At 38.6% G+C, this 20756-nt stretch overlaps 1 protein-coding gene across 3 annotated transcripts in view; it reads left to right on the top strand.

Moving 5' to 3' along the window:
• Positions 1 to 20756, top strand: part of ryr2a (ryanodine receptor 2a (cardiac)) — a 723597-nt gene that overhangs the window by 32342 nt on the left and 670499 nt on the right. For all 3 annotated transcript variants that reach the window (XM_034193918.1, XM_034193917.1, XM_034193919.1), the window contains exon 3: positions 6395 to 6415. In XM_034193918.1, the coding sequence (XP_034049809.1) occupies positions 6395 to 6415 (21 nt within the window). The remainder of the gene's footprint in view (positions 1 to 6394; positions 6416 to 20756) is intronic.

Raw genomic sequence — 20756 nt, 5'->3', positions numbered from 1 at the left:
ATGAGTCAGAGTCAGGCCAACTGAAATCCGAACCGTCAGGTGAGGGACTCCGTCTGTCTCTTCTCTCGGTGGCTCATCTTTTCCCTCTGGCTCGTGCGTATCGGACCTTTTTATTTTTTTCAAAAACCTGATGGATTTGAATCACGTGTGCTTGCATGAGCCAACCTTGAACCTTCGTGCGCATGCGTGAATTTTTTCACGCCTGTCGATTGTGTCATTTGCTTGTAAGCAGCCTTTGTGTGAGGTATGTGTCGTGCACTCTGCATTTTTTCATTCCAAGGAAAAATACGGAACGACTGGAGCAGTGCGTCTGCATCAAATTTTGCCAGAAACTGGGCGACAGCCAGGTGGAAACCATTCAGATTAGGAGCAGTACAACCAGTTTAAAGACGTCAGCACAACGGTGGAGAGCAAGCCGCGCTCTGGTCGGCCATCAACATGCTGAAATGACCGGATTATTTCCAAAGTGAACCCTGTGGTGATGTGGGACTGTTGTGTGACTATCTGAGAAATTGCGGAAGAGGTGGACATCAGCACTTTTTCAGCACATTCCACAGTGACAGAAGATTTGGCCATGAAAAGGAGTGGCAACGAAATTCTTTCCTGAAGCTACTGACGGCGGAGCAAAAGCGGCTTTGTGTTGAAGTCTCACAGGGCATGTTGTGACATGTCCACCTCGTCCACAATTTCTCGGATAGCCACACGACTGAAAAGCCACCGAAAGCCGTCTGAATCTTCCGAATGGTTTCCACCTGGCTGTCGCCCAGTGGCTGGCAAAATTTGATGCAGTCGTGCTGCTCCAGTCGATCTGTCATTTCCTTGCAAAGAAAAAAAACGACGAGAGACGACACCCATCCTCACACAAAGGCTGCTTACAAGCAAATGACGCAATCGACAGGCATGAAAAAAAATCACGCATGCGCACGAAGGTTCAAGGTTGGCTCGTGCAAGCACACATGATTCAAATCCATCAGGTTTTTGAAAAAAATAAAAAGGTCTGATACTTTTCTAACAAACCGTAGACTTATTTTATTCTCTGAGACAAGGTTAGACGATCACATACCCACACTCACACTGCTACCACCCACAGAATGGGTTTTACACAAGCTAGATCAGCTGATTACCCTGCCCCCGCCATAAAAAAACGTAATTCGCTCGATGACGCGTCTTTGGCATTGAGCGTTACTATGGGAAAAGACGTGTTTAAGAGCCAATGGCATCGAGTGAGTTAATGTGGAGATGAACTGCAGACTGAGGTCCACCGGCGCCCTGTCTGCGGTGCTGGTATAGCCTTTTGTGCAACGGCTGCTTAGTCTCACCTATGTAGTGTTTGTTACAGTTTTCAAAACATCTGATAGAATACACTACATTGCTCTGTTTGTAAGTAGGGATCCTGTCCTTAGGGTGAACTAATTTCTGTCTCAAGGTATTAACAGGTTGAAAGTAAACTGGGATTTTGTGCTGTCTGAAGATCCTCTGTAGTTTTTCCCCTACTCCTGCTAAATAAGGGAGAGACACTCCTCTTCTTCTTGGCTCCGTCTCCTGTCTGTCTGGTCTCTTTGTTCTTTGGGACTTCTGCAGTTTATCAAAGAGACAAAGAGATTTAGGTTAGGTTTAAAACTCCAACTTTTGCAGGCTTCTGTTATTCTTCTCTACAAGAGTCAAGACAGAAGTCAGACTACCAGAGCAAGAAATTTAGCTGAGGAAGCTTCTGTGATAAGAAGCGAAACGTCCTCGTGTCAAGCAACCCAGTCCAGTCGAAGATTCAGGCTTCTCTACTATGGAAACCACCTGGATAACTGAGAGCCTTCACAGAAACAGAACCTGGGCAGCTCACTCATGAATATCCTTCTCTTGACCTTGCTGATTGGAATGAAGAGCATGACATATGGCATCAGCTTGGCTGGAGAGGGGGACGTGATACACCATTCAAATGACTTGAGGGGTGCCTCTCCTGATTTCCTGTCAGGTTTACTGCCATAGCCTTTGCTTAAAAAAAGCCCTGAGCTATAAGGTAGCAGGTGATCAGAATAATTTCTGTGTACATCATGGATAAATTTCTTCTGATGCCATCATACATAAATCCTGGCGCTCTTCTGTGATCTCCAGACTGCTAAGTTGGTGTTTCCTGTAAAGCTGTTTCTGGTTGACTAGAAACAGAATTATGTCAACAAATGTGTGTAAAGTGTCTTACTCCAGAAGGTGACGTAATGCCCAAAATATTTCCAAAATGCTGTTGATTGAGCAACATTTGGAAATATTGGAATACTCCCAAGGTTCACACATACAAACATCTGTTTTCTGGCTTTAGTTTGTCATTTGGTAAAGAAATAAAAACGAACATCAGGCTGAAAATTGGTGACAGTATAACAGACCAAGGTCCAAAAATCAGGAGGTGATGAGACTTAGAATGGTTGTAATGTTTGACAGGACTCATAAGAATTTTAATGGCAACGAATGGGGGGTGTCATCATGCTGGTCTGCATGGTTTGGCACCAGTTGGGAAAAGTACTCCTGAACTTGAGTCTGGCTCAGTTTGGGTGGCTCTGTGCTGGCTTGGCTCCCTGTTACGTTTTCACACTGAGCATGAGAAGAATTACCCAGAGCTATTCTGAGCTGAGTACAGCATGTACACAGGAGCTTGCCCTAAGATATGTGGAGTTGCACTGGGTTTGCTCAGGCTGTCCCACATTAAGTGCAGGGTGATTCAAGTTTGGACATTAAAGCATTTACCACTTTGTAATATTACCATTAAACCAGTGGTGGGCACAGTTCCACTAATTGCTAATTAGCAAAGCTAACTTTTTTGTTAGCAGATTAGCTTTTCAGCTAATTTTGAAAACCAGAAAACTAAATCGCTAAGTTTTTTTGCTGGCATAGTGAATTGCAATAGTCAGGCGGCTGTGAGCTTAGTCCTCCCTCAGCAGAAGAGAGCGGAGCGAGCGGGCTGCTGTTGCCTTATTATTTAAGGGAGGTGATGGTCTAGTGGTTAAGGTGTTGGGCTGGAAAATTACTAAGGGCCCTTGGGCAAGGCCTTTAATCCCCTGTTGCTCCCGGCAGCGCCTTGTATGGCAGCACCCTGACATCGGGGTGAATGTGAGGCATAATTGTAAAGCGCTTTGAGCGTCTGATGCAGATGGAAAAGCGCTATATAAATGCAGTCCATTTATTTAAAACAAAACAAACAAACAAAAAAACAGTCACTTACATTCCACATGCAAAAAGACATGATATATCTTTTAAAGGAATGCACTAAATTCTGAAGTTTTGAGCTTTTAACAGATACATGTGCCAAAAGGCATTATGGGAAATACAAATGTCTCTTTTGATTACTCCCCCCCTCGTGAAAATGCATAGAACACTGCCATCTACTGGATGAGAGTGTGAATAGCGACCCATGTTGGTCGTGAATTACAGTTCACAAACAGAATTTTCAGTTTTGCAAATGCCTTTTTTACAAATGAAAAAAAAATACACATTTATTTGTAAAATCCAACAAACCTCGGTGGTGCTTAAACTTGAAACTAGCTTATCAGTAGCTAGCTTAACAGTACTAAAAGTTGGTTAGCTTTAATTTCCACTTTTTTCAGTTTATCAGTTTAGCGTTATAAAAGCTAACCTTTATAGCGGATTAGCGGTTATCGAAGCTAACTTTTTGGTTAGCTGTGCCCACCATTCCATTAAACACTCTTAAGACGTATTGGCAGGGTATCAAGCAAGAGTAAAGTTTTAACTTAAATTGTGAATGTAACTCCACTGTAATGCTTGACAAAGGTTTCAAAAGCAATTCCTGGCTCATGTGGTTATATCAGCTATTGATGAACAACTGTTCATATACCCATGTCACACTAGAGCACAAACTGCACAAATGCCATAGAAATTGACATTTGAATGACATTTGTGCAATTCGTGCTGCATTCAAACTGCACTCGAATGCCTAGAACTGCATTCCTACAGCAGTCCGCACATTCGTGTGTCACTCATGCTGGAAAACATATGAATGGCGGACGAGTTGCAGTCATACCACATACTTGCAACCATAGGAATGGACGTTCGAACGTCATTTGTGCAATTTGGCCTGCAGTTGAACTGCATTGGAGCTGCATTCGAATTCCTCAGACAGCATTCCTATGGCACTTAGGGAAATACGCCAAATTGGCACAGCCAACATGAATGTAGAGAACAGGCACACTAATGCTGTGCTGCATCCGAACTGAAGAATATTCGTACAGTGGTCATACTGCTGTGTGACTGCTAGGTTGAATGGCATTCCAACTGGCATATGAACTGACATGTTAAATGGCAATCCACCAGCATTCGGAGCAGTCTAATCTCGTCCGATTGTGCCTAAGATGAGCCAGACCCACCCCCTTCCCCGTTCGAGGTGCGCAAAGGAAATAAGTTTCTGGAATGCAATCATCATGTGCACTGGACGTGAACATTGCGCAGTGACACCGAATACACCATATGTCTGTACGACTCAGCGTACAACTCAGCGTATCTCCATGATGCATCAACGCACACTGCGGACGTGTGGACGGGGTCTAACAGCCATGATAACATGATAATACAGGTACATCCTCTGACATATGAGATGGAGTGACAATGGATGTGTGCTCACATGCTCATTGTGGACGTCATACCGTGATCACAGGCACTGCACATCAGCCCAGTCAGGTGAGCTGTGCTGCAGGTCGGTGGGTCTCAGAGCCAGCTGACTGGGCTGTCACTGTGATGCTGAGCATCATGTGCCATGTTTGGCTGTGACATGAAACATGTTTAAAAGACAAGAAAATAAAAGATGACAGGCTGACTCTGAGGAAGGCTGAGGAAGAGGAGACTGTGGTAGGTGAAAAGGGGACCATCTGTGCTCCGGACTTCAAACGCACACACACTGACACAAACACACATACAGGGATCACCTCCCACATTTATGGGGAAAAGTGGTTGGCGTGGCTGTTTCTTTTTTTTTTTTTTTTTTTTTAATTCTATTTGAAATTTTCTCGAAGGAGCGCTGCGCAAAAGCAGCTCCTCGTTTTGGATTTGAGCGTGCAAAGAGCACCGCGTTTGGTTGCTTTGCAGTGGTTGGTGGTGGTGATGCATGCAAATCTGGCACAACTGTGTAGCTATAGATGAATGTTGTCCACCCTTCTCAGTTTTGCCAGCTCCAGGTTCCCATGAATGACAGACTGGTGGAGTTCTGTCTGTCCTTCTGGGACGAAGGAGTTGACGTTGAATTCACAGTTTATCATGTTCTGCAGCAACGAGTGCAGCTCCGTAGTGTTGCCTTTCTTCTCCGCCTCCTGGAAAACCCTCTTTGGCATGGAACATGTCCACACATCTGCCTGGCTCATGATTGCAGCTTGGCTGGATGGTGCTGGACAAAGTAATCCTGCCTGCGCCTTAAAACTGATTATAGGTCTTCAAAAGCATGAACCACAGCCCCCGTCCAGGCATACATATGCAAATCCTCTCCAGTGTTTCTTTGAGGAACTTTTGTTTTTTAAAAAATAATAAAAAAACAACAACTGAGAAATCACATGTACATAAGTATTCACAGCCTTTGCCATGAAGCTCAAAATTGAGATCAGGTGCATCCTGTTTCCACGGATCATCCTTGAGATGTTTCTACAGCTTAATTGGAGTCCACCTGGTAAATTCAGTTGATTGGACATGATTTTGAAATGCACACACCTGTTTACAAATAAGGTCCCACAGTTGACAGTGCAGAAACCAAGCACGAAGTCAAAGGGATTGTCTGTAGACCACCTCCGAGACAGGATTGTCTCGAGGCACAAATCTAGGGAAGGGTACAGAAACATTTCTGCTGGTGCATCAACAAAGTATTGAGCAAAGCGTGTGAATACCTATGTACATGTGATTTCTTATATTTTTTATTTTTATGAAATTTGCAAAAATTTCAAAAAACTTTTTCATGTTGTCATTATGGGGTGTTGTGAGTAGAATTTTTTTTGGCAGGGGGGGAGTGAATTTCCTCCAGTTTGGAATAAGGCTTTAACATAACAAAATGTGAAAAAAATGAAATACTTTCCATACCACCCCAACTTTTACTCATTAACAATAATTTCAATAATTCTAAATGCTATGCATGTTTGTTTATGTCAGTAATGTTTCCTTATCTGTACAGATAGAAGAAAAAAAAACCTGAGACAAAATTTGAATTATTTTACTTGAGTGTTGTGGATTTTAAAAACTGAAGTCTTCATAAATATTCACAACAGATCCTTTATTTTACTCCTGTGTTTATTTGTAGTTCTCTTTGACGGCGTGCTGTTAAACTTGACTGTGTGCACATCGGCCTGCGTGACGTGACAGTGTCTGGTGTGCAGAACGATGTGTCAGTAACTTTGTCCTCTCTCTCATTTCCACACAGCATGTAGATGTGGAAATATGGGTAGGTGTGCCTCCGCTCCCTGTGTGTGTGTGTGTGTGTGTGTGTGTGTGTGTGTGTGTGTGTGTGTGTGTGTGTGTGTGTGTGTGTGTGTGTGTGTGTGTGTGTGTGTGTGTCGTGGCTGTCAGTGTCTTGGTGTCTGTTATTGGCCTCACTGTTATGCGCACGTGCACTGTGAATATGAACACATCCTCGTGAATTTGACGAACACAGATATGGGTGTTTGGAAACATGTTGACAGCGACGGAGACTTAAATGTCCCAACATTATTCAAAACAATCCCAGCAATATTCCGAATGTAAACAATATCTGCGTGTGATGACGACATCCATCGACATTTCTGTGACGCTTTCAGTGTCTGCAGATCAGCGACTGTGTGGTTTTAATGCATTATTAATGTCTATTGTTGAGGCTTCATGCAGAAGCTTTTCTCTCATTTGAGGCTGAAGTCGTCCTGATTGGTGGTGTGACTCTGAGTGCACTGTGTGTAAGGCTGATCTGTGCAGTCTGTGGATGACTTTTCTTTTCTGAGTCTCACGTACACAATATACATGCAAAAATAACACCAACAAAACCATAATACAAACAAGAACAAAGATGAACTACAAAGATGGTCACACCTTCTGTTGCCTTGATGCCTTTATTACCCCCACCAACGAAGTTGGAGGATGTTACATTTTCGCACCTGTTTGTTCCTGTTTGCTTTCATATATCGTTATAAAATTTTTGCAAGATTCAAATCCTGATTGGCAAGAAGTGATTCAATTTTCAAGGTCATAGGTCAAAGGTCAAAGTCAGGAATAATCTTGGAAAACAGAAAAAATCCCTATTTTTAACATTGAATGAATTTTCAGAAATTCAGAACTGTCAAAAAAGATCAAATTTCTTTCATATTTGAGAGTATCATGTAGGATGGTATTCTTTATCGACTGACAAAGGTTGATCCGGATCTGGCCCAGATTACAGACTTTGTGGCCATTTAAATTTATCATTGAAAACTCCATTTAATGTATATTTTACATAATATTTGAATCAAACATGCCCCAGTCACTCTCATATTTGAAAGTGAGGTGCAGACTGGCACTCACTATCACCTGGTAAAGTTTTTTCCAGATCTGATCCGGATTGTGGATTTTGTGGACATTTGAATTTAATAATAAAAAGCCCATCTGATGTACATTCTGCATTATATTAATTAATTTAATCAGCTTATAATGCGCCAAATCACAGCAAAAGCCGTCTCAAGGCGCCTTACATAAAACAAGTCAACATAAAATTTAATAAATAATTAAAAATGAATAAAAAAAATCAAATACATAAATAAAAACGGAAGTAAAAGAATAAAACAAATAAAATTAAAAACTATTCATAAGAAAGAGAATACAAATAGGTTTTGTTTTCATTATATCTCAATCAGAAGTGCCTCAATTACTCTCATTTGTGGCAATGATGTGTAAACTGACACTCTCAATGAATAGAGTTTGATACGCATATGATCCAGATTGCAGATTTAGCCAATACAGTTGTATGTAAAAGTTTGGGCACCCCTGATAATTTTCATGATTTTCCTTTATAAATCATTGGTTGTTTGGATCAGAAATTTCATATTTCATATAGCATATAGCAGATGAACACACTGATATTTGAGAAGTGAAATGATGTTTCTAGTATTTACAGTATTTACAAGTGTGCAATAATGATTAAAACATTATTAAAACACAATTGGTGCATACATTTGGGCATCCTTGTCATTTTATTGATTTGAATACATTTAGCACTAATTATTGGAACACAAAATTGGTTTGGTAAGCTCATTGACCCTTGACCTCCTTACACAAGTGAATCCAAACATGAGAAAGGGTACTTAAGGTGGCCATTTGCAAATGTTCAATTTTAATTTATTTTCATTTATATAGCGCCAAATCACAACAAGGTTGCCTCAAGGTGCTTCACACAAGTACGGTCTAACCTTACCAACCCCCAGATCAACAGTGGTAAGGAAAAACTCCCTCTGAGGAAGAAACCTCAAGCAGACCAGACTTAAAGGGGTGACCCTCTGCTTGGGTCATGCTACAAACACAAATGACAGAACAATTCACAAACGGAACTTACAGGAAATGTTGCTGGCATAGGACGGTTTCTGGAACAGATACCACACCCACCTCTGAATGGAGCTGCACTTCAAAGAGAGAGAAAAAAAAGCAGAATCAAGCAATAGAAAGACAAATACAGTGTAATTTGTCACCATTAAACAACAAGAAAAACAGAAGAAATACTAAGGTGATCACCGGCCACTAGCCCTAATCTTCACTAAAAGACCCAGAATTTAGATAAAGTTGAGGCCACGGCCCGCTCCAATTACTAATAAATTAATTAAAAGAGTAAAAAGCATAGAAACATACTATGCCAGTATGCTATCCATACGAAACGGAAAATAAGTGCGTCTTAAGTCTGGATTTGAAAGTCTCTACAGAATCTGACTGTTTTATTGATGCAGGGAGATCATTCCACAGAACAGGTGCACGATAAGAGAAAACTCTGTGACCCACAGACGTTTTATTCACCCTAGGGACACTAAGTAGTCCTGCACCTTGAGAACGCAAAGCCTGGGCCGGTACATAGGGTTTAATTAGGTCAGTGAGGTAGGGAGATGCCAGTCCTTGAACAATTTTATAGGCTAGTAGCAGAACCTTAAAATCTGATCTCACAGGGACAGGAAGCCAGTGAAGAGATGCCAAAATGGGTGTAATGTTGTCAAATTTTCTGCTTCATATCAAAGTCTCGCAGCAGCATTTTGAACCAATTGGAGAGCCCTAATGCTGGTCTGTGGTAAACCAGAAAATAGAACATTGCAGTAGTCCAACCATGAAGAGATAAACACATGAATCAGGGTCTCAGCATCAGCCATAGACAGGATGGGACGAATCTTTGCTATATTTAGCAGGTGGAAGAAAGCACTCCTTGTAATATCTCTAATGTGGAGGCCAAAGGACAATGTAGGATCAAAAATTACCCCGAGGCTCCTCACTTTGTCAGTTGTATGTATGACACACGAGCCTCAGCTAAGCATTAACTGGTCAAATTGATGCTTATGTCTCACTTTACCAAGAACCATCATTTCAGTCTTATCAGAGGTTAAAAGTAGGAAGTTGCTAGACATCCAGCTTCTCACTGATGCAAGGCAATCTTCTAAGGATTTTATGTGGATGAGATTACCAGCAATTATCGGCATGTATAGCTGAGTATCATCAGCATAGCAGTGAAAGGTAACCCCAAAACGCAACAATATGTGCCCAAGGGGTACTATATAAAGGGAGAAAAGCAGGGGGCCTAAGACGGACCCCGTGGAACCCCAAATTGCCTTTAAGGTTAGAGGTAGTCTTACTGTACAAAACACAGTGAGAACAACTGTTTCCCCTCTTTGCATCTCTTCTAATGAGTGGTGACATGGGAGCCTCTAATCACCTCTCAAATGACCTGAAAACAAAGATTGTTCAACATCATTGTTTACAGGAAGGATACATGAAGCTAACTCAGAGATTTCAGCTGTCACTTTCCACTGTGAGGAACAAAGTGAGGAAATGGAAGACCACAGGCACAGTACTCGTTACGGCCCAAAGTGGCAAGCCAAGAAAAAGCTCAGATAAACTGAAGCGAAGGATGGTGAAAACAGTCATAATTAACCCACAGACCTGCTCCAAAGACCTACAACATGATCAAATATCCTCACACAAATAAAGTGGTAGTGATCAAATGTTCTCACACACAAAAGAGGTAGTTATCAAATGTGCTCATGTACAAAAAGAGGTAGTTATCACATATTCTCACACAAATAAAGAGGTAGTTATCAAATATTCTCACACAAATGCAGTGGTAGTGATCAAATGTTCTCACACACAAAAGAGGTAGTTATCAAATGTGCTCATGTACAAAAAGAGGTAGTTATCACATATTCTCACACAAATAAAGAGGAAGTTATCAAATATTCTCACACAAATAAAGAGGTAGCTATCAAATGTTCTCACACAAATAAAGAGGTAGCTATCAAATGTTCTCACACAAATAAAGAGGTAGTGATCAAATATTCTCACACAAATAAAGTGGTAGTGTTCAAATGTTCTCACACAAATGCAGTGTAAGAATATTTGATAGAGGTAGCTATCAAATGTTCTCACACTAATAAAGAGGTAGCTATCACATATTCTCACACAAATAAAGAGGTAGTTATCAAATATTCTCACACAAATGAAGTGGTAGTGATCAAATATTCTCACACAAATAAAGAGGTAGCTATCAAATGTTCTCACACAAATAAAGAGGTAGTTATCAAATTTTCTCATGTACAAAAAGAGGTAGTTATCACATATTCTCACACAAATAAAGAGGTAGTTATCAAATATTCTTACACAAATAAAGAGGTAGTTATCAAATGTTCTCATGTACAAAAAGAGGTAGTTATCACATATTCTCACACAAATAAAGAGGTAGTTATCAAATGTTCTCATGTACAAAAAGAGGTAGTTATCACATATTCTCACACAAATAAAGAGGTAGTTATCAAATATTCTTACACAAATAAAGAGGTTGCTATCAAAAAATCTTACACAAATAAAGAGGTAGTTATCAAATGTTCTCATGTACAAAAAGATGTAGTTATCACATATTCTCACACAAATGAAGAGCTAGTTATCAAATACTCTTACACAACTGCAGTGGTAGTGATCAAATGTTCTCACACACAAAAGAGGTAGTTATCAAATGTGCTCATGTACAAAAAGAGGTAGTTATCACGTATTCTCACACAAATAAAGAGGTAGCTATCAAATATTCTCACACAAATAAAGTGGTAGTGATCAAATATTCTCACACAAATAAAGAGGTAGTTATCAAATGTGCTTATGTACAAAAATAGGTAGTTGTCAAATATTCTCACACAAATAAAGTGGTAGTGATCAAATATTCTCACACAAATAAAGAGGTAGTTATCAAATGTTCTCATGTACAAAAAGAGGTAGTTATCACATATTCTCACACAAATAAAGAGGAAGTTATCAAATATTCTCACACAAATAAAGAGGAAGTTATCAAATATTCTCACACAAATAAAGAGATAGTTATCAAATATTCTCACACAAATAAAGAGGTAGCTATCAAATGTTCTCACACAAATAAAGAGGTAGCTATCAAATGTTCTCAAACAAATAAAGAGGTAGTTGTCAAATATTCTCACACAAATAAAGTGGTAGTGATCAAATATTCTCACACAAATAAAGTGGTAGTGTTCAAATGTTCTCATGTACAAAAAGAGGTAGCTATCACATATTCTCACAGAAATAAAGAGGTAGTTATCAAATATTCTCACACAAATGAAGTCGTAGTGATCAGATATGTTCACGCAAATGAAGTGGTAGTGATCAAATATTCTCACACAAATAAAGTGGTAGTGTTCAAATGTTCTCACACAAATGCAGTGTAAGAATATTTGATAGAGGTAGCTATCAAATGTTCTCACACTAATAAAGAGGTAGCTATCACATATTCTCACACAAATAAAGAGGTAGTTATCAAATATTCTCACACAAATGAAGTGGTAGTGATCAAATATTCTCACACAAATAAAGAGGTAGCTATCAAATGTTCTCACACAAATAAAGAGGTAGTTATCAAATATTCTTACACAAATAAAGAGGTAGTTATCAAATGTTCTCATGTACAAAAAGAGGTAGTTATCACATATTCTCACACAAATAAAGAGGTAGTTATCACATATTCTCACACAAATAAAGAGGTAGTTATCACATATTCTTACACAAATAAAGAGGTAGCTATCAAATATTCTCACACAAATAAAGAGGTAGTTATCACATATTCTCACACAAATAGAGGTAGTTGTCAAATATCCTCACACAAATAAAGTGGTAGTGATCAAATGTTCTCACACACAAAAGAGGTAGTTATCAAATGTGCTCATGTACAAAAAGAGATAGTTATCACATATTCTCACACAAATAAAGAGGTAGTTATCAAATATTCTCACACAAATGCAGTGGTAGTGATCAAATGTTCTCACACACAAAAGAGGTAGTTATCAAATGTTCTCACACAAATAAAGAGGTAGTTGTCAAATATTCTCACACAAATAAAGTGGTAGTGATCAAATATTCTCACACAAATAAAGTGGTAGTGTTCAAATGTTCTCACACAAATGCAGTGTAAGAATATTTGATAGAGGTAACTATCAAATGTTCTCACACTAATAAAGAGGTAGCTATCACATATTCTCACACAAATAAAGAGGTAGTTATCAAATATTCTCACACAAATGAAGTGGTAGTGATCAAATATTCTCACACAAATAAAGAGGTAGCTATCAAATGTTCTCACACAAATAAAGAGGTAGTTGTCAAATATTCTCACACAAATAAAGTGGTAGTGATCAAATATTCTCACACAAATAAAGTGGTAGTGATCAAATATTCTCACACAAATAAAGTGGTAGTGATCATATATTCTCACACAAATAAAGTGGTAGTGATCAAATATTCTCGCACAAATAAAGAGGTAGTTATCAAATGTTCTTATGTACAAAAAGAGGTAGTTATCACATTCTCACACAAATAAAGAGGTAGTTATCAAATGTTCTCATGTACAAAAAGAGGTAGCTATCAAATATTCTCACACAAATAAAGAGGTAGTTATCAAATGTTCTCATGTACAAAAAGAGGTAGTTATCACATTCTCACACAAATAGAGGTAGCTATCAAATATTCTTACACAAATAAAGAGGTAGTTATCAAATGTTCTCATGTACAAAAAGAGGTAGTTATCAAATATTCTGATACAAATAAAGAGGTAGTTATCAAATGTTCTCATGTACAAAAAGAGGTAGTTATCACATATTCTCACACAAATAAAGAGGTAGTTATCAAATATTCTTACACAAATGCAGTGGTAGTTATCACATAATGTTACACAAATAAAGAGGCAGCTATCAAATATTCTCACACAAATAAAGAGGTAGTTGTCACATATTCTCACACAAATAAAGAGGTAGTTATCAAATGTTCTCACACACAAAAGAGGTAGTTATCAAATGTGCTCATGTACAAAAAGAGGTAGTTATCACATATTCTCACACAAATAAAGAGGTAGTTATCAGATATTCTCTCACAAATAAAGCGGTAGTTATCACATAATGTTACACAAATAAAGAGGCAGCTATCAAATATTCTCACACAAATAAAGAGGTAGTTATCACATATTCTCACACAAATAAAGAGGTAGTTATCAAATGTTCTCACACAAATGCAGTGGTAGTGATCAAATGTTCTCACACACAAAAGAGGTAGTTATCAAATGTGCTCATGTACAAAAAGAGGTAGTTATCAAATATTCTTACACAAATAAAGAGGTAGCTATCAAATATTCTCACACAAATAAAGAGGTAGTTATCAAAAATTCTTACACAAATAAAGAGGTAGTTATCAAATGTTCTCATGTACAAAAAGAGGTAGCTATCAAATATTCTCACACAAATAAACAGGTAGTTATCAAATTTTCTCATTTGCAAAAAGAGGTAGTTATCACATATTCTCACACAAATAAAGAGGTAGTTATCAAATATTCTTACACAAATACAGTGGTAGTGATCAAATGTTCGCACACACAAAAGAGGTAGTTATCAAATGTGCTCATGAACAAAAAGATGTAGTTATCACATATTCTCACACAAATAGAAGTAGTTATCAAATATTCTCACACAAATAAAGAGGTAGCTATCAAATGTTCTCACACAAATAAAGAGGTAGCTATCAAATGTTCTCACACAAATAAAGAGGTAGTTATCACATATTCTCACACAAATAAAGAGGTAGTTATCAAATATTCTTACACAAATGAAGAGGTACTTATCAAATATTCTCACACAAATAAAGAGGTAGTTGTCAAATATCCTCACACAAATAAAGTGGTAGTGATCAAATGTTCTCACACAAATGCAGTGGTAGTGATCAAATGTTCTCACACACAAAAGAGGTAGTTATCAAATGTGCTCATGTACAAAAAGAGGTAGTTATCAAATATTCTTACACAAATAAAGAGGTAGCTATCAAATATTCTCACACAAATAAAGAGGTAGTTATCAAAAATTCTTACACAAATAAAGAGGTAGTTATCAAATGTTCTCATGTACAAAAAGAGGTAGCTATCAAATATTCTCACACAAATAAACAGGTAGTTATCAAATTTTCTCATTTGCAAAAAGAGGTAGTTATCACATATTCTCACACAAATAAAGAGGTAGTTATCAAATATTCTTACACAAATACAGTGGTAGTGATCAAATGTTCGCACACACAAAAGAGGTAGTTATCAAATGTGCTCATGAACAAAAAGATGTAGTTATCACATATTCTCACACAAATAGAAGTAGTTATCAAATATTCTCACACAAATAAAGAGGTAGCTATCAAATGTTCTCACACAAATAAAGAGGTAGCTATCAAATGTTCTCACACAAATAAAGAGGTAGTTATCACATATTCTCACACAAATAAAGAGGTAGTTATCAAATATTCTTACACAAATGAAGAGGTACTTATCAAATATTCTCACACAAATAAAGAGGTAGTTGTCAAATATCCTCACACAAATAAAGTGGTAGTGATCAAATGTTCTCACACAAATGCAGTGGTAGTGATCAAATGTTCTCACACACAAAAGAGGTAGTTATCAAATGTGCTCATGTACAAAAAGACGTAGTTATCACATATTCTCACACAAATAAAGAGGTAGTTATCAAATATTCTTAAACAAATAAAGAGGTAATTATCAAATGTTCTCATGTACAAAAAGAGGTAGCTATCAAATATTCTCACACAAATAAAGAGGTAGTTATCAAATGTTCTCAGACAAATGCAGTGTAAGAATATTTGATAGAGGTAGTTATCACATATTCTCACACAAATAAAGAGGTAGTTATCAAATATTCTCACAGAAATGAAGTGGTAGTGATCAAATATTCTCACACAAATAAAGACGTAGCTATCAAATGTTCTCACACAAATTAAGAGGTAGTTGTCAGATATTCTCACACAAATAAAGAGGTAGTGATCAAATATTCTCACACACAAAACAGGTAGTTATCAAATGTGCTCATGTACAAAAAGAGGTAGCTATCAAATGTTCTCACACAAATTAAGAGGTAGCTATCAAATGTTCTCACACAAATTAAGAGGTAGCTATAAAATGTTCTCACACAAATAAAGAGGTAGTTATCACATATTCTCACACAAATAAAGAGGTAGCTATCAAATATTCTCACACAAATAAAGAGGTAGTTATCACATATTCTCACACAAATAAAGAGGTAGTTATCAAGTATTCTTACACAAATAAGGAGGTAACTATCAAATATTCTCACACAAATAAAGAGGTAGCTATCAAATGTTCTCACACAAATAATTAGGTAGCTATCAAATATTCTCACACAGATAAGAGGTTGCTATCAAATGTTCTCATGTACAAAAAGAAGTAGTAATCAAATGTTCTCATACAAATAAAGTTGTAGTTATCAAATGTTCTCACACACAAAAAGCGGTAGTTATCAAATGTACTCACACACATGAAGATGCCGTTATCAAATGTTCTCACACACATACAGTGGAGCCAAAAAGTATTTAGTCAGCCCCTGATTGTGCAAGTTCTCCTACTTAGAAAAATGAGAGAGGTCTGTAATTTTCATCATAGGTACACTTCAACTATGAGAGACAAAATGAGAAAAAAAAATTCAGGAAATCACATTGTGGGATTTTTAAAGAATTTATTTGTAAATTATGGTGGAAAATAAGTATTTGGTCACCCACAAACAAGCACGATTTCTGGCTCTTACTGACCTGTAACTTCTTCTTTAAGAAGCTCTTCTTCCCTCCACCTGTTGCCTGTATTAATGGCACCTGTTGGAACTTGTTATCTGTATAAAAGACACCTGTCCACAGCCTCAAACAGTCAGACTCCAAACTCAACCATGGCCAAGACGAAAGAGCTGTCGAAGGACACCAGGAAGAACATTGTAGACCTGCACCAGGCTGGGAAGAGTGAATCTACAATAGTCAAGCAGGTTGGTGTGAGTAAATCAACTGTGGGAGCAATTGTAAGAAAATGGAAGACATACAAGACCATTGATAATCTCCCTCGATCTGGGGCTCCATGCAAGATGTCGTCCCGTGGGGTCAAAATGATCATGAGAATGGTGAACAAAAATCCCAGAACTACACAGAGGTACCTGATGAATGACCTGCAGAGAGCTGGGACCAAAGTAACAAAGGCTACACAATACGCAGAGAGGGACTCAAATCCTGCAGTGCCAGGCGTGTCCCCCTGCTTAAGCCACTACGTGTCCAGGCCTGTCTGACGTTTGCCAGAGAGCATATGGATGATCCAGAAGAGAACTGGGAGAATATCATGTGGTCAGATGAAACCAAAATAGAACTTTTTAGTCAAAACTCAACTCGTCATGTTTGGAGGAAGAAGAATGCTGAGTTGCATTCCAAGAACACCATATCTACTGTGAAGCATGGGAGTGGAAACATCATGCTTTGGGGCTGTTTTTCTGCAAAGGGGACAGGACGACTGATCCGTATTAAGGGAAGAATGAACGGGGCTATGTACCGTGAGATTTTAAGATAAAACCTCCTTCCATCAGTGAGATCTTTGAAGTTGCAACGTGGCTGGGTCTTCCAGCATGACAATGATCCCAAACACACCGCTCGGGCAACGAAGGAGTGGCTCCGTAAAAAGCATTTCAAGGTCCTGGAGTGGCCAAGCCAGTCTCCAGACCTCAACCCCATAGAAAGTTTGTGGAGGGAGTTGAAAGTCCATGTTGCCCAGCGACAGCCCCAAAACATCACTGCTCTAGAGGAGATCTGCATGGAGGAATGGACCAAAATACCAGCTTCAGTGTGTGCAAACCTGGTGAAGACTTACGGGAAACATTTGACCTCTGTCATTGCCAACAAAGTTACAAAGTACTGAGTTGAATTTTTGTTATTGACCAAATACTTATTTTCCACCATAATTTACAAATAAATTCTTTAAAAATCCTGCAATGTGATTTCCTGGATTTTTTTTCCTCATTTTGTCTCTCATAGTTGAAGTGTACCTATGATGAAAATTACAGACCTCTCTCATCTTTCTAAGTAGGAAAACTTGCGCAATCAGGGGCTAACAAAACTTTTTGGCCCCACTGTAAAGAGGGAGTTATCAAATGTTCTCACACACATAAAGTAATAGTCATCAAATGTTCTCACACATAAAAATGGTAGCTATCAAATGTTCTCACACAAATAAAGAGGCAGTTATCAAATGTTCTCCCACACGTAAATGGTAGTTATCAAATATTCTCACACACATAAAGTAATAGTCATCAAATGTTCTCACACACATAAAATGGCAGCTATCAAATGTTCTCACACAAATAAAGAGGCAGTTATCAAATGTTCTCCCACACATAAAGTGGTAGTTAGCAAATATTCTCACACACAAAAGAGGTAGTTATCAAATGCTCTCACACACACAAAGTGGTAGTTATCAAATGTTCTCACACACGTAAAGTGGTAGTTATCAAATGTTCTCACACACGTAAAGTGGTAGTTATCAAATGTTCTCACACACGTAAAGTGGTAGTTATCAAATATTCTCACATTTATAAAGACGTACCTATCAAATGTTCTCAAACATAAAGGTGTAGTTATCAAATGTCCTCAGACATAAAAAGCGGTAGTTATCAAATGTACTCACACACATAAAGTAGTTATCAAATGTTCTCACACAAATAAAATAGTAGTTATCAAATACTCTCACACACATGAAGTGGTAGTTATCAAAGGTTCTCACACAAATAAAGAGGCAGTTATCAAATATTTTCACACAGGTAAAGTGGTTGTCATCAAATGTTCTCACACACACTAAGTGGTAGTTATCAAATGTTCTCACACACATAAAGTGGTAGATATCAAATGTTCTCAAACACATATAGTGGTAGTTATCAAATGTTCTTACACACAGAGCCGGCCCAAGCCTTTACGGGGCCTTAAGCAGAATTCCATTTGGGGGCCCCCCTTCCATCACCTCAACACCAGATGCCTCATTATTCCATAGGCTACACTGTTATGTGTGTAACGTACCCACAATCATTAGCATTATTTGTAATTATCTTACATCATACAGGTGTCATTCTTGTTTTTGTAGCAAACTCATAAATATGTTTTAATTAACTTCTACATACAGAGTGATGTATAAGTATGGCTCATTAATTTAACTATTTGAAAGTAACATCAGCAGGCAGGAGACTGCATTTATAGAGGGTTTTCATGTGACGTATCGGTCACGTCATTTTATGTCCCGCAGCCATTCTGGATTACGACGCGGTGGTCGCTGTGATACGCTGCATGCATTTGGCAAACAATTGCAGAAGCTTCAACGTCGGTGTGAAGAAGCCTCACGGCACCGTGGCGCTGAGAAATCCGCTAACAGAAATCCACTGCTACCAGAATTTTATTTTATTCTGCAATAAAATTATATAAGAATACATAAAAATACTGCTGAGGATAACACAAGAATGCTTCCAATACGGATGCTTATTTACATTGTGGTCCTCCCGCATCAAGCTGCTGATCCGCAAGCTGCCCTTTCAGTGCCTGGTGAGAGAAATCGCTCAGGACTTCAAGACCGACCTCCGCTTTCAGAGCTCCGCCGTGATGCTCTGCAGGAGGCCGGCGAGGCTGACCTGGTCGGCAGCTTCCTAGTTCACAATATCGCAGTGTGACACTGTCGGCAGTTTGTTACATCACCACTAAATTCACTATCTGATATAAGATACGGATCCACTGAACCAACTGCTGCACATCTGTCACGATAAATAGCTTTATCTCGAGGATTTAAAGCATCGTAATAACCGTACATTCTCTCCATTTTTCTATCACGCGCCAGCCTCCTTGTAATCCAGAATGGAGACGGCACCTGTCCTGCAGCAAATCGGTCACATGATTGAAAACCCTCTATAGTAAACACGTTAAATAGTTTAATTTCTTTCAGATGTGCAATGGTGTGCAAAATGTTCAATATCCAAATACAAAAATAGAATCAAATGACATTCACATTATCTTACAGAAAAATAAAGTTGTAATCAAAATTAAATACTTAAATAATAAATACAATACTTAAATAATCTCCAAAATGAACATAGAAATCCACAACATAACAGCAATGTGTGTGCATAGCAATGCACAAACATTGTACTGGGGGCTATTGCTTTAACTTTGGCCTGCAAACCATTGAGAGCTGAGCTACTTTTCCCCACCTTTTGCACCAAATTAATCTGAGGAGTTGATCTGCACTGCTGTAAGTTTTTCTTCGTAAGGAAGACTATCAAATGGCTTCGCCAAAATCTGGTCCACAACATTCAAATTGTCTGCCATTATGTTCAGCTTGCTACCTAGCTAGCTCGCTAGCTGGGACTGGCGCGAGGCTAGTGTGAAGTTTGTCCGCCTGTGAGCGCTTTGTGACGGTGGAGGAGCTCGGCAGCTCCCGCTGCTCGGTAGGAACAGAAACTGCGATAGAAGTCAGAAAGAGTGATAGAAGTCAGTCTCCAAACACAAGCAGCTACAAAAAAAAAACCCACCAGAAATAGAAGCTCGATTTGTCGCTAGTCGTTTTTAACAAAGAAAATGCCGCTAAGAGGATTAGGAAAGTCTCAGGTTCAACTCAGAACAGAATGAAAACGCTCCCACGGATGTTTACACCAAAAGATCGCTGATTTGCTCATTTCGCTGTCAATCAAAAGGGATTCAGCCTCAGACAGATCATCCAATCACCATGCAGAAGATGAGCGTCTGGGCCAGCCGACTGCCCCATAGACCCCCAGACACGTTGAGCGTCCGATGGGCGGGACAAAGCCCAGCATTTATCCAATGACTTGTCTCGTTTCACTGCATGCTTTGTGTCGCTATTGAAGTCTGTGGACGCTCAGCGTCTGTGAAGCTGCGGGTTTGAGTGAGAGGAAAGCCGCGTCGTTACCAGTGATAAGAAGCTGATTCTGAACAAAAGTTGAGCGCGTTGTAGCACATATTTAGTCAATGACATGTACACACAACAGTATATATTTGATCACTTATTTTTTGGCATTTTAGGGGAAGCTGAGCTTCCCTTGCAGTCTGCAGACACCTAAAGCACTTTACACTAAACGAACGGAGCATTTCGCAAATAATGACAACAAAAATTGTAATATTGGACATACAAACATACCTTTGTCTTGTTGTTTTTTTCTCGTCTTCCAACTTCTTTTTTC

This window comes from Thalassophryne amazonica, chromosome 18 (genome assembly GCF_902500255.1).
Source record: "Thalassophryne amazonica chromosome 18, fThaAma1.1, whole genome shotgun sequence".
NCBI lineage: Eukaryota > Metazoa > Chordata > Actinopteri > Batrachoidiformes > Batrachoididae > Thalassophryne > Thalassophryne amazonica.
The sequence above is the reverse complement of the archived record's forward strand: the minus strand, read 5'-3'. Positions and strand labels throughout refer to the sequence as shown.